The sequence below is a fragment of the Gallinula chloropus genome (genome assembly GCF_964237585.1).
Source record: "Gallinula chloropus genome assembly, chromosome: 5".
NCBI classification, from domain to species: Eukaryota; Metazoa; Chordata; class Aves; order Gruiformes; family Rallidae; genus Gallinula; species Gallinula chloropus.
Window position 1 is genome coordinate 79,672,617 of NC_140090.1, and position 15,409 is coordinate 79,688,025.

Genomic DNA, 15,409 nt, shown 5'->3' on the forward strand with positions numbered 1-15,409 from the left:
TTAGTTCAGCTCCCACCTCTGTTGTGGGCACACCAGCTTGCTGAGCCACCTCTGCTCCTGGGCTCTCCTGGTGTCCCCAGTGCCAGCTCCCAAGTCGTGGTTTTAAAGCTGAGGGGCTGTTGATGGACACCTTCAGAGGTGGTAGGCCTGTTCCACACGAGGTGGCTTTGTGGCAGGCAGGAGTGGTGTGTGGGCTTGTGTGGAGAGGGGAGCACAGCTCTGAAGTCAGTGAATGTTGGAAACCCATCATGACATAGGCCTGGCTTACGGGGAGAACACAGGGCTCACGTGTGTGATGCTCCCTGGGGCATCTCCCCTATGGGGATAGGCTGAAAGAACTGGGGCTGTTCAGCCTTAAGAAGGGTAAGAGGGGATCTTATTGATGTTTATAAATATCTCAAGTGTGGGGCACAGGGGGACATGGGCAGCCTCTTCTCAGTGTCTGTGGGGACAGGACAAGGGGCAATGGCTGCAAGTTGGAGCACAGGGAGTTCCACACCAACATATGGAAGAACTTCTTCCCAGTGAGGGTGAGGGAGCCCTGGGACAGGCTGCCCAGGGGGTGTGGAGTCTCCTTCTCTGGAGAGATTCCAGCCCTGTCTGGACACTGATCTGTGTGCCCTGTCCTAGGGACCCTGCTTGGGCAGGGGGTTGGACCCCACGGGCTCTGGAGTTCCCTTCCAACCCCTGTGATTCTGTGAGTCTGTGTGTGCTGGCATGAAGCTCTTCAGTGGGCTTTCAGGCCCAAACTCCTTGAGCTGCCTCACGCTGTACCAGAAGCTTCACTTAAGGACAGACTCAGAGAAAAAGCTGCAGCCCATTGATGTGACAAAAGCTCCCAGCATGGGGGGTGCTGCTGCCCTGTCCCACCCTGCTCCTGGTCTCAGGCTCCCCTCCCTTTCACCCACCATCCAACCCTGTCACAGGGGCTGTAAGAGGAATATTTCTTTCTAACTCTCTGCCACTCCTCTAACAACAGCACTGACTGTGTCGGCGATACCGCGCTTGATTCAGAACATCGATTGTTAATTCTGTCAGTTCTCCTACCAGCAGAGAGTTTTAAATAGCAGGAGCTGGATGACTCTTTAGCAGAATAGCTCCTGGGGGACAGGGATTGGTTTTATTGACCGAGTCTCTTTGCCTGTGGGTAACAGCAAAGCTGTGCTGGCTCTTCCTTCTATAATTGTGGAGTTAACTAGCTTCTGTCTTGTTGTCAAGTAGATACGTCTGCAGCAAAAATTATTGTGTTTGCCTGCTGTGAGGTTTGCAATGTGTCTTATTAAATGTTCTCAGCTGCTGCTGAACGTTAAGGTAACTGATAATTTACCAGGTATTGAGGATTGTGATAGATTTAGTAGGAGCATCGAGTCACTTGTTTAGATGGGCAACTGGGAGGGATAGGTCGGGGTGGGTTGGAGTGAGGGGCTGCCTTGGGTTTCTCCTTGGGGAGAGAAAGGAGGAAGAGAGCTGCTCTATGCCTGTCAGAGCCAGGTGCAGAGGGGAGCTGCTGGCTGCCTTGCTGGATAATCTTCTTGTTCCTCTCCAGCTGCTGAGCTCCTGGCAGGGCTCTGCAATAGCTGCAGCATGTCACGGGTCCCTGGGCATGTTGCAAGTGGAGAGCATGGAGTGTGTGGGATTCATCCTGCTCGGGTCTGTGTGCAGTGCCAAGGGTGCTGGGAATGTCTGGTCACAGCGCTCAGCTCCCTGCTGAGGTGTGTGATGGGTGCTGCTGCTCAGGTCTCTGTGTTTCCCAGCCACCTCCAGCCCTGAGGTGCAAGGCAAGGGAGCACGCTGCACCCATCCTGCTCCAGGGAGCTCGGAGCTGGGACCTCAGCTGCTGGAGGCAGGATTCGTCTTTCAGCTGGTTTCAGCCAGGATCCTTCCCCTGACCTGACCAGACAGAGCTCCCGGTGAAAAGCAACGCACTTCAACTACTGGCAAGTGATGAATGTGTAAAATTACCCTGGGTTTAGATAAGATGGGAGCTTGATTTTTCTTTCAGGAGTGCATCAAGCTGACAGTCCAAGCTTTTTTCCTTTTTTACCTAAGGGTAAACTGCCAGAATTTGTCCTCATTAAGTGGATAAGTGTACTGAACACAGCTCCATTCATCTCAAAGGCTGCCTGGTTGGCAAGAGCCAGACCAATTCCTTTTTGATATCCTAAAAGCTAAATACATGGTTGATTATGTTGCATCTTTCCTATTATTTTTTTTCCCCTTTCTCCTTGTTTTCTTGCTCTGGCAGAAGCAGCTGTGACCCAGACACACAACCCTTTCTTGCTGAGCTGTTGATTCAGCAAACAGATACCTGAACTGTTTGGCTTCCAGTTTTTTCATGCTGAGTATTTGCCTGTCCTGTCCTGGATGGCTCCTGGGCAGCCTGTTCTCTTCCCAGATGATTCCCGTGTTTTCTAAGTGAACTGGGAGGAGGTTATTCTAGATCCAGGTGGTTACCTGCTAACTGACCTCATTATGAAATACCATCCCCATGGCACACTGCGCTCTGCTACCGCTTTGCAGGGCTGTCGTGGCATTTAGGGGGAAAATAGGGAGAAAGCTTTGCAGTGGTTTTCTGTGTCCTCCTCTTGTCCTTGTGCTGTCCCTCTTGCATCTCCCAGTCGCTCTTCCCCAGCAGCCTGGCCGAGGGTGGGTGAGTTCACCCATGCGGGGATGTGAGCGGCCGCTCCTTGGGGCACGGGGTTGGTACCACAGGAGGATGCTGCTTCCCTCTGCCTCCTCACACCCTGCTATATCTCCACCAGCATCTTAGAATGGTTTGGGTTGGATGGGACAACATCATCATCATCAAATCATCTGATGACCCAACATCTTTACATGAAGCAGAAAGCCTGCAGCATGAGAGGGAGGGTCGTTCTGAGCTCAACAAGGAAAGTCCTTTTTTTAATTCAATATAAAGCATTCAGAGGGAAAACCCCGAGGCAGCGTCGTCAGCCTTCAGCTGTGATATGAATTTGATGATTTTCTTTTCAGTGCTGCACAGATTTTGCTCTGTGGGTCACAGCAAAGCAGGTGAGCTCCCGTTACGCAGCTACTTCCCCACGACACGTGTGTCTGCCACTTCGCATCCATACGTATCAGCAGGGCACCAGAAGGTCCCCTGAGACTTCCAGACTTGATTTTTAACCACACCAGGTGGTTCAAGCAGCCACACAGGAGTGGGAATGTTGTGTTGGGGTTGAGCTGGGTTGTGGTTGTGGCTCTTCTATGGCAATTAGTCCTTCAGCACAACAGAAATCCCCAAGCGACGGTAACGCACCGCTCTCCAAAGCAGGAGCCCCCCACTCCTCTGAGATTATTCTATTAGGATGACTTTATTTCTCTGCCTGGTCTCAGCGTGATGGATGCAGCCCCAGCACAACAGTGACAGCTGCTGCTGAAACTGTGTGAAAATTTTTTGCAGCCAAGGCAAAACTGGCAAATGTTGGGCTGGCCGCCAGCTCCGCTCGCGGGTGCGCGGAACCTGATGGCTCCACTGCAATGTTTACAGCACTGGAAAGCGGTTCTAGGCATGGTTCTTGTCAGCACTGGAGAGCAGATAACAGCTCTTATGTTGTTGTCCTGTAAGTCTTAAAAAAAAAACCCCTTCTTTTAGATTTTTTGCCCCACTCTGCCTCCCATCATACTGTCATGTGCTTCAGCAGGAGGGAAAAGCCCTCTGATTCCTCTGAACAAGCACAGCAGCAGAATATTGGGCACTTTAATTCTGAAACTTTATTTTTTTTTAATATAAATAGTGAGACATCACCTCTTGTGTCTTCTCATTCCCTCCTCAGAAATGCTTTTTCAGACTCCATGAGCATCTCTCCCATCATGGGACAGCTATCAAGCCTGACTGCAAAATCACACCGTAAAGGAAAACCACACGATAGAAGCATTGTTCTCCTGGCTGCAGAGGTGAGGAGCACGGGGGCAGGAGGTGCCAGCCCCTGTTTCACACAGCACACTCCTGGGGCATGTTGCACCAAGCACGATCCTGCACGATGGCATCTGTCCCAAGGTCACATTTGTCTGCTCAGCTTCCCTTGGGCAGGATGGGAAGGAAACCTCCCACTTCTGGGCAGTTCCACAGTTGTGTGGCTTTGTGGGCATGTGAAACACTGATTAAACTGAGCACAGGGGTGTTGCTGCCCCTAAATCCTCACTCCTAAACCCTGCTGCTGGGCACCTGTGTGGGGATGCAGTGAGTCTGTCGCAGCGGGTGGGAAAGCAGGCGGCCACGCCTGCTCAAGGTGCAGTTGCTGTTTGCTGTCAGCAGCAATCAGAGGTCTATAAATAGCCTGGAGCAGGAATTTATGAGTGGTTCTACTAATGAATAACTTACACACTGGCTGCTCTGCTGTGCTCTGCAGGCGGTGGCCTGTCCTCTCCCTGATGCTGCCCTGTCTGGCACCCCAGCTGAGGGTGAGGAAGCGTGGGAAGGTGTCGGTGCTGCTGGCACTGGGAGGTGTGATGAGAAGGTGACCCACCACCAGCCAGTTTGTCTGAGTGCTCAAACAAGCACCTGCACACCTGGCTGTGGGCACCAGGGCAGTGCCATAGGGATGCACAGGAGAGCATCCCTGAGTGGGGGAAGGAGAGCAGAAAGGGTTGCAGGACAAACTGCAGTGCCAATACCTTGGTAACCATTTCTCATCAATCTCAGTGCTCCTGGTGTTTGCACTGCTGAGATCCCAAATCGCATACACCACCAAAACAATGCCTCCAGCCTTCCCATTTGGACCCAAAGGGTGAACTAGAAATGTGTTCATAGGTGCCAATGTTGGTGGACCCTACAGAAAGCCATGGCAGCCACTGCAAGTCTGTCCTGTGGTCCAGAAAAATCCAGAAAGCAGCAGGTGGGAGCCATACCCTCTGTGCTCTGCAGGCAAGAGCTCAGCAGTCCTCTTGGAAAGGTGGTGGTGATGGTATGGAGAGGAGAGAACCCTTCAGGGAGCACATTTTCCCAATGGAAGAGCAGAGCTGTAAGGTGCATGAGGTCCGTTCCCCCAGGACAGCGCCAGCATCACACGCTTCAGGGGCTGTATCTACTTGGAGGTGTTTAAGCAGCACATTTGCCAATGGAAACTTGTAAGTATTAAGCTAGCACCTAACACAAAGGTAAAATCAGATGGCTTTGAAGACAAAAAAAAGGGCTATTTCATTAATTAAACTATAAACACAGCTTTAATTTGAGTGGATGTGGATTGTCTGTATTTAAAAAGTCCTTTTCCTTCACACCCGTTCCGGTGGTGTCCTTAAAACAGAATGACATCTTTTGGTGCATTTTCTATGGGTCTTTCCTGTTCTTTCTTCTTAGAATATCTGGCGTGGTCATAGACATATATGATGATGACAGAAGCAATGTTCAGTAAAATGACCACCAGCATGATCCAGTAGGAATACCCGTAGGAGTGTTCGGATTTGATGTGCGCCTGCGAAGCACCAACACACGCGTGGGCCAGCTCTAAAGACAGGTCGTTTCCTTCTACATTCACAGGGAAAAGGATCATGACTATGAGTGTGAAGATTCCTAGAAAACACAGATCAAAATGTTAAGAGGGGAAACTAGTGCTGTGTCTGTAGCTGCTTGTAAATAGGCTAAATTGGTTAAAACACCCAGACTAGGACAAGGATTGACCTAATACTTTCCATTAGTAACACCTGAGGGTATTTAAAGACTTTTTACCCCACCTAATAGTATCTGCCTGGTGTTCTGACAGTGGCAACTACATCTCCTGCTGAAATTGAGGGATTCTCACTGACTGTTCTCAGATAATGCCATTTATTGTCATTTTTTTCATTGACTTTAGTGCTAATGAGTGTAATATATTCAAACTCAGGGTGGTTTGTGGAATGCTTTTCTGGTATGAACTCAAATTCACGGGGTGTGCAGTGTCACAGCTGGGTAAAACCCTGAGCAGCCTGGTCTGCATTCAAGGCAGGTCCAGCTTTGCTTAAAAGCTTAAAGACCTCATGTTCCTTCCAAGTCAGATTACTCAATGACTCTGTGATGAGCCAAAATGTCTTGTAAGAGCTGTATCTGTTTCCTGCAGCCTTCTGAATCCAAGTGGAGTTCAGTTACTTTGGCATTTAGCTGGATAATACTTTTGCATCTCTGCTTTCTAAGTACTAATGGAGGAACAATCCCTGAACCTTGGTGAAAATATTTCTATTCCTTTCTTCTATGTACACCGTCCTACACGTGCTCCTGCTACAACAGGCTCAGGCTTTGTCAGGACACTGGACTTTCAGGCCATCTGGTAGGAGAAACAGTAACTTTCAAGATATACTCACACATCAAATGATGCTGGATTTTTTTTTTTCATCAAAATATTCCCATGGCAAAGTAGTCTTCCAGGTCACAGCACTGACAGGGCTTGAAAATGTAACCACCATCCTTAGTCAATGGGAGGGTTTACTTTCTCACTACTGTTTACTTTGGCAAGCCTACAGTCCTTTCACTTCAGGTCAAAGCTTGTAGATTCAGGTTGTGGAACAGGTGCTGGGCTCAGGAAACAACCAGCTTGCTTCTAGGGTGAGACAATGATCTGTTTGTCTTAGAAGTTGAGCAACTGTCTAACCTGGGCTTTTGGTCACTTAATTGTGTCTCAAGGTACCCATGGCTGTTCCAGGATCTGTCTCTATGCATGGTGTTGGGTAGTTGTGGCTGCAGAGAAAGGGGTGGGCTTCACAGCCCCACCTGTACGTACTATGGCTGAGACTGTGTGTGTTTATACAATTTCCTTTCCACCAAGGTCTGATTTTGGCAAGGGCAGCTCTCAGAGCATGGCCCCAGGAACAGGACACGGGGGACGCAGCTCAAGGGACAGCAAGTTCCTGCTCCATCAGCAGAGCATCTTCAGGCCTGAAGAGCTTGTGTAGGACAGAACACCAGTGCCAAAGTACTCTGTAACCAGATGCCTTTAAAGAAAGCCTAGTATTAGATGAATGCCTAACCCTCTCCAGACAAATGGAGTGTGAGAGCTGAAATCATTGCCATAGGAAGGTGTGTGAGGAGCAGCCAAGCTCGAGCTACCAGATGAACGAGGGGTTACACCTCCACAGAGCTGTTTGGCAGAGTTCATGTCTCTAATAACTCATCAGCTCTCCAGTTTGGGGATTCTTTTTTTCCCTTTTTCTTTTTTCCCCTCCCTCTCTCTAAGAAATGTGAGAACTGATGTTGCTCTGGGGAAGCTTTTTTTGCAGAGGGAAATAGATTTTGCTGTGACTCTCTGCTCTTAACTGCCCCCCCTCCCATGTTGATGCTGTTGTAGATGTGTTTCAACACGTTTTTGCTGGAGCCCATCCTATAGATTAGACCTTAGAGGCCTAATTTGGTGTGTAGGTAACACAGCAACGGATACAGTGTGCCTACCACAAAACAGGGACATAAGGCCTTAAAGGGGGGTTACACATCGCACTGCAGTTGCACCCAGGGCATACTACTCTGTAAAGGTCTCCTTTGGTGTTTGTGAGCTCTCTCTGTTCTTCTTGACATGCATGGGGTGTGAAATGATGCTACACCTGCCTTTCTCACTCCCACTTTTGCTGTCAGTGAATCCAGATACGTACTGATCGATGCTGCTGCTTCCAGTAAATAATATTGTTTTACCTGAAAATGATCTCCTAAGTACCAGTATTCTAGCAGACATGGCTACAACCCCAAATCAGTGGAAAAGAACTGCCTTTTCCAGGTGTTTCCTTTTATAGATATGTATTTCTTAATCTGGAAATCACTGACAATAGAGTACCCACCCATCCCTGTGGTGGGCAGAGAGCAGCCAGCATGGGAAGCGTTACTCACCGCATAAGGAATTCCAGGTATAGACTCCAATGGGTCCCAGGAAGGTCTGGTAGGGGTTGCTGACAACATTAGTGCAGGTAAATCCAGAACTCAGGAGGGAGCTCAGTAAACTCAGGACCAGAATCACAATAATGGCAGTGATGGTGCTTTTCGCCTGGGTGGAGTTCAGTTTATCTGTAACTGAAATACAGCGGCTCAGCATCGGTGATCAGCCTTCCCAGTGTGGTCTGGTGGGCTCAGGTGACCTTATGACTTACTGACATGGCTGCAATTAAAGGCAATAACCAGAGATTGGGCCAAGCTGTAGAGATCAGGGTGTAGAAGGAACAGTATGTTTGGACACAGCACACGAACCCAAATTCAAACTGGGGTGAAGGCACATCAGGCTGAAGAAGTGCCTGTCTGCTAACCCTGTGGGCATGCAAACATCCCCAGGCATCGGGCTGGGTAGCAAACATCTCTTCCTTAATGCTCCTGTAAATACTTCCTCGTGGTAGGAAGACAGAAATTCTTCTGGAGAGACAGAAATTTTATGCCTGGCTTGGTTCAGAAACCAAGGTGCACCTCCACCCATCGTTCCAGGGAGCTCTGGTAACCTCTGTGGGTGCCTATCTAAAACTTGGCTCTAATTGCCAATTATTTCCTTATTTATCCCCACTGGGATAAATCTGACAAGGGGGAAGAGCTTTTAAAAGGCCAGTAGAGCCATTAGCCTGGAAGGGTCAGGTCCTCTCCTAGGAGAAGTGTAAGTGAGCATGGACAGCTGAGGCGTGGTTGAGCGGGTGTTCATCCCCAGACCAGATCTCTCTTTCCATGTCCCACAGGTGAAAAATAAAATTGGTGGAGGAAGCACTTGCTCCCTGTTTAAAAACAGGAGCAGCTCCTGCCTTGTTTGCACTTGAGGATTGGGGGCCTGGAGGTCTGTCACTCCCCAAGGTCCACGCTTCATGCTCGGGGCTGGTGGCCCTGGGCTCGGCACGGGGCAAACACGGGCTCTGAGCTGTTGGCTCAGCCCTGCCCTCAGCTCCTGCACTCCAGGTCTCTGCTCCTCAAGGCCATGAGTCAGGGAGTGCTGTGCCTGAACATCAAGCATCCCAGCACCTCTCCTCCTTGCTCCACCTTACTACAGTTCATACACCCAGGTTATTGCCTGGTGTAGTTTCTATAGCTATGTGTGTTGCTGGCTGTATGTACTCAGCACATTTAGTCACCCCCTTCAGAACTGTACTCAGTTGTATTGTTTTTGTCTAAATCCTCCCAGCTAAGTGACATGTCACTAAGAGACACATGTGACTGTCATCTACTCAAAGTGTAATTGCAGTACAGCTCTCAATAGTTTGTGTCTGTCAATGTAAAGACTCAAAATGCAGCTACAACTTGCCTGTGGCTGCCTGTACCCTGCAGGAATTACAACAGTGTTTTGGGACTCTGTTCAGATGGGTGCTGTGGTAGGCAGCTATCTGCAGGAAAAGCTCCTCCATGCTGTCTGTAACACAGAGCCAGGGCAGCAGAGCCTCCAGGGACTGCAGAACTTGGGGAAATCACAGGGATAAGAACATCAACAAAACCCAGGGAAGACCCCATAAAGAGAAAATAAAACCTCACAACAGAAAGAGCTATTGGAAATAAATGAACAGGAGAGCTGCTCTCTCATTTAATAGAATAAAGAAGTTAATTTCTGCCTGAGGAAAGGGCAGGTAAGGGTGTGTTATAGAAGAGGAAAGCCAGGCATGCAGGAGCTGTCACTCGATTAAAGGGCAGTGATGAGCACTGTGTACAGGGTCCTCACACTTGGGCATTGCCTAGTCCCAGCAGTAACTCAGGTGCTGAATCAGACAGGTTTGTGTAACTTCCCCCTCAGCCTCACTTCATTTTACCCCTCAGAACCTCTCCAGAACTGACTGGCTGCAGCTATTGCACCCCTCTGATCTCAGACAACTATCAGCTATTGAGGTGATGTAATTTCACCAGGCTCCACCTGTAAGCACACCCACAACAGCACAGGACTAAAGGCTTTACATAAAATGCTGGTTTCATGGTGGCAGGTATATTTTTTTATCCCTAAATAAAATACTCTGTGCAGAGTGAAGGGACCTGCACTGGCTGATTGACTTAATGGGGTGGATAGCAGCCCACAGCTGGATAATCTCTGCATTAAATGCAAAATAAACCAACCTAGTTCCAGAAGGAAAGCTGAAGGCTTTGCCCCCATCAGCTCTCTCCTTAATTTCCTGTATCTCTTTTATTTTCCTCTCCCCATCTCTGTCCTGTATGGTTGGATACAGATTTTACTACCCCCAGTGATGCCTGACTGCCGGTCTGGAGGTCTTTGCTAAGCAGGGTTGAACTGGCAGGCTTTATGAGGTCTGTGATCACTTGTGACACACAATGAACTGCTCATTATAAAAAAAAAACCCAAGCAAAAAATCCCAGACAAACCCCCCCAAGTTGAGTTGAACCCAGCTTTCCACTTTTTGGGATGATCCCAGGGAACACCTGGAAACTGAAGATAGGATTAATGATGTTTTAGCAGTTCTCAAACATCTGTCATGTATTTAAAAAGCTACAAAGTGGATCAATTCCTCTCTGCTATGGCAAATTTCAGCCTTCCTTGTGCTCTGTTGGCTTTGCTGGTTACCAGAAGTCAAAGGAATTGCACAGGCAACCCATTTACTTAAGGATATCACCAAATAAAAGGTATCTACTGTCTTAGGGGACCCAAATCCTTTAAATTAAAAATAGTAGGCGTGCAATCCTGCAATGTATTTCTTCTATTTCAAGACTGTACAGAGCCATACCTAATATAAAATGTGACAGTGATGCCTAGTATTGAGCCTAAGAATTAATTTAAAATCAGCTAAGTTCATCATGCATCTATGCTCCACTTAACTAGTGAGGGATGGGGGAAGATCTGCATTTAGACTGTTCTCAAAGCATGACTTCCAGCAGCTGTTGGAGGCACCTAGCAATTTCTAAAGCTCAGTCCTTTTGTGCATCCCTAAATAGCTTAGATGGGAGAACTGAGGGGATGATAAGTATAAAGCCCTAAATCTGGTGGAGGGGAAACCAGCATCCCCACCACCAAAGTGCATGTAGGCTATATAAAGAACTGCAATCCTTTCCTGATGCAAGTGTTCTGTGAGTGCTTGTCATTAATTGTAATTAAAATCTGTATGTCAGTCGCACCTGGGACTGGGTTGTATTAGCTGCTGTGCAAAGGCAAGATGCCTGTCCCAAATTCCTGCCCTGCTGCATCCTCACCTTGCAATCAGCTCTCTGTGGGTGCCCTCCTGGTTTTACACTGAGTCCTGGTAAAATCAGCAAGACTCTGGGGGCTTCAGCCAACTGGCACCAGGAGACATAACCTATATGCACCCTATTTTTATAAATGCTTATTTGCTCTTCTGAAAATTACTGATTACTTTGCTCTGACTGTAATTATAAATGATGTGGGTTTGTATTTGTTACGTAACGATCTCACTATCTGCTCTGTACCTGGGCAGGAGCACTCCAGGGTTTGGGTTTTTCAAGGCAATATAATCATTACAACACGGACTGGCCTGTGTCATACAGGTTAGCCACTGTGGGAATTTGGGTGCCTGTTTGTACAGTGTGATTTCTGTGCTAAATTAAGCTGGGAGGCTTAGGTCTTGCTGGGCTCTACCTTGGTGGCTTCTCTGAGATGGGACATCTTGTAACAGCCTACCAAAACAAGAGGGGAAATTTAAACCATAGTATCACAAGGTGGGAAAAGACCTTTAAGACCAAAAAGGCCAATCAGCCCCATCCTAAGCTAAACCAGATCCCTGAGCACCTCATCTCCCTGTCTGTTAAACACACCCAGGGCTGGGGACTCAGCCCCTCCCTGGGCAGCCTGTTCCACAGCCCCACAACTCTGCCAGGGAAGAACTTTTCCCTCCCATCTGCTCTGACCCTGCCCTGGCACAGCTTGAGCCCACTGCCCCTTGTCCCATCTCCTGTCCCCTGGCTGAAGAGACCATCGCCCACCTCTCTGCAACCTCCTGGCAGGGCAGGGGAGGTGGGGAGAAGGTTTCCCCTCAGCCTCCTCTTCTCCAGGCTCAACACCCCCAGCTCCCTCAGCTGCTCCTCACAGGATTTGCCCTCCAGCCCCTTCCCCAGCCTGGTTGCCCTTCTCTGGACTCCCTCCAGGACCTCAATGTCCTTCTGATGGTGAGGAGCCCAGAACTGGACCCAGCACTCGAGGTGCAGCCTCCCCACTCCCAGTCCAGGGGCAAATCTTAAAGTGCATCTCACCTTTCATAATAGTTTTACCTACTCTTCCCAAATTTTGTGAGGTTTCTTTCAACTGGGTGTTTTTATTTGCTTACACACCTGTACATCAGCATTATTGCCCTGAACGTGGTAAGATAGAAAGGTACATAAAGTGAGTGCAAATCCTTGATCCTCACAACAGCTTCCCAGCTTCCCTACCTTTGAGCTTTGTGATTGCTTTCCTTCACATGGCTAGAGCTACTTACGTGTAGAGTTCAGTACATCTTTGCTGAGCTGTGTGAAATCAGTGTTGACTCTGAAGTTCATACTTGGTATGCATCATTTCTTGGGGTGGTTTTAGTTTATCTCACGTCTTGCTTCTCCTACCAGGATTTTTCATGCTCATCTTACCCTGAACCTTGAAGAAAGTTAAACCCCCTTCTGCTCTTCCCCTGTTATTTTAACTTTGTTTTATCCCCATGTAGAATACCTCCTCCATTATCTACCAGTTCTTCTGCTGTCTTAATTATTTAACTTATTTAACAGCTATAGGTTAATTGGTTTCTACTGGATGTTTGCTGAGAAGTTATTCTAATAACCTTGTCTCCAAAGCTGATCTCAGAGGTTTTTATGGAAAGTCATGATGAGGAGGAGTCAACTAAAACCCATGTGTTGTGTAAGGGAAGAAAGGCCTTAAATGCCAAGCTCTGTTGTAATCCATATTAGTCTCATATTTAAAATAATATAGTAAATAATATTTATTATTAAAATAATAAATGCAATATTGTAGTCTCATATTAAAAGAAAGAAGACCTGAGCAAACATAAGGTTTCAAAATACTAATCAAATTTTTGATATACTATATATACTATCAAAAGTTTGATAAAGACACTTAAAAATAGGATGCTCTTCAAGGAAGAAATTAAAGGAAAACTTCTGTGAACATATAGGCTCACCACACATACAAACACTATATCTACCTAAATTAGTGTTTTACATGTTTTGGTCTTTTCCCTTCAGCAGTCTCCTAAAACTTTCTTCTAGAAAAACAATGCTAATTTGACAGTAGGTGGCAAAATGTTTTAAAGCAAACAATTAATTTAACATCATGAAATGTAGGGGGGAAGGAAAAAAAAATCCTGAAAGGTGAATTAGGTTTGTAATGATTTAATCAAATGGTAATTGAGCGTTGCTTTTCTGTTCCTCACCAAAACCTTCTGAAAATTAAGATCAATTTTACGTAAAGTTCCTATTTTCTATTTCCTCTGGTTCCAAGGTGCAGGCTAATCATAGAATCCCAGACTGGTCTGGGTTGGAAGGGACCCCAAGGGTCCCAGAGCTCCAACCCCCTGCCACAGGCAGGGCCACCAACCTCCAGGCCTGGAGCTACACAAGGTTGCCCAGGGCCCCAGCCAACCTGGCCTTGAACATCCCCAGGGATGGGGCTAAGATCACAGGTAACCAGAAGTTCCTATTGCTAAGAATTCTGCCACCTTTCTGTGCTCTTTTGGGGTCTTATTTTGTACCACTTCAATCCCCAGACTGGCTACAGATATTCTCACTCTCAGTTAACATATTATCATCATGGATAAGTACAAGAACGAGCCGCGGTTCCTACATCCATCACCAGAAGGTGCCACCCATTCCCAAGCAGTACCACCACTCACCTTGGAAAGTGCCTCCTGGAACCTGAAATCCCACTTCGATGAACTGTTGGCAGGTCCCACGAAAGAGTCCATAGGTGAGGCTGACTGTAGTGTTGGAGTTCCTGCTAGAGAGGCGAACCTCGCTAGTTATCCAGTTCTGGGTCGCCAGGGTAACACAAATTATCACAAAAGAACAAACACAGGTAAAAAAAGCGGCTGTGAACATGATGGTTTTTTTTCTGGATGGCATTTTGATGGATTTTCCAGTGGCTTTTTAGGGTATTGTCTTCTCTTTAGTCCTGCTTAGCATGAGGCTGTTCCCTCCTCCTCGCTATCTGGGATCTGCTCTCTGCTGTAGGAGACAGCTACCCTGGTAAACTTTAAACAAACAATGGTCATAAAAATGTAAAACAACTGAACTTTGGTCTGGAGAAAAGGTGTTGCCATAGTGACGACCAAACCAGCCTGGCAGAGGCTGTGAGGAATCTTCAGCAGATGATTCATGAGTGCCCTGCCGAACCGTAGCCTTTGGATGACGGCTCTGGAGACATCTTCTAGAGGCTGGGATCCAGCTCCCCTTGCTGCTCTCTGGGAGATGTCTTACTCTTCCTGCTTTTTCTCTTAAAGGCTGATAAATTATTTTTTTTTGCTAAATCTGTATGGAATTCGTTAAGGTAAAGATTAATACAGTGTTCCTTCTCTGCTCAAATTCCCAGCTTGTTCAACAGCCACCCAACTATCTCTTTTGAGACCTCTCCTGAATTCTTTATGCTCTTTGTGCAAAGCTTGGGCTGGTTTGGGCTTTTGGGGGAGTAAGGAGGTTCTGTCTACAGATCATTTTCTAAGGGAGAGCTATACTTCCTAATTAAATTCTGTATATTTTCATGTATTACATGTCAGGATAAAGGAAAAGAAATTCCATTAGCTTTTATTTCTATTAATTATCGTGTTGTTGGTCCCTGTTCTATTGAACCCATGCTTCTGGATCATCCAGAGGTTTTGTTAGCCTTTAGAAAGCAATCAGATTTAACAGTGCTGCTAAATAAACCTGTTTTCCCAGAGCTTTGACTGGTTTGCACTGTAAAGACATTGAGAGATTAAAGTGTTATGAATTTGAAATGGCAGAAAATACCTGTTTTGTAACAAAGTGTTACGATTTCTTGATGCAGAACTGCAAAGCAGCAATCACATTTGAAATCCATGAGTTTTATTTCTAAATCCAACCAGTCTTTTATAGGAGATGGTCTTATGTATATTTTTTTTCAGATTGTATGGGACTTTAATGATATTTTTAATGTCATTGCCTTGAAGATCTTATACATTTATACCTTATATGCATCATATACATACCCAACATAAGTAAGATGGTAGAAATCAGTCGGTATATGACTGAAGCACTGGAGAGCAAAGGGAAGCTTTTCAGCCCTTCTAAGGAAATAGGGAAGAGGAGACCTGACTGTGACTCTCATTCTCTCTCCACACTTCAGTTAAATTTTAACAGGTAAACTTTATTGCGCTCATCCACCTCTATGGGTTTATTAATCCAATAGTTCTACTCGCCCTTTAGCTGCATGCAAAGAGCATAGTCCAAGTATTTATAGTCCAAAGATATTCTTTAATAAGTAAAAAAGCTGTGCCACTTGCTCCCTATGAAAGATATTTTAAATGTATATGTTCAAGGATTGATATTGGTCTTGGTACAAACTTTGAGGGAACACATTTTCAG

The 15,409-nt window shown here is 46.8% G+C and overlaps 1 protein-coding gene across 1 annotated transcript; it reads right to left on the reverse strand.

Moving 5' to 3' along the window:
* Positions 1–5,255: 5,255 nt before the first annotated feature.
* On the reverse strand, positions 5,256–13,933 carry CLRN3 (clarin 3; the record flags this gene model as incomplete). The annotated part of the gene is made up of 3 exons (XM_084265199.1): positions 5,256–5,530; positions 7,805–7,984; positions 13,705–13,933. The coding sequence occupies 3 exons, from the start codon at positions 13,931–13,933 to the stop codon at positions 5,256–5,258; spliced, it is 684 nt and encodes a 227-aa protein (XP_084121325.1).
* Between the last annotated feature and the right edge of the window lie 1,476 nt (positions 13,934–15,409).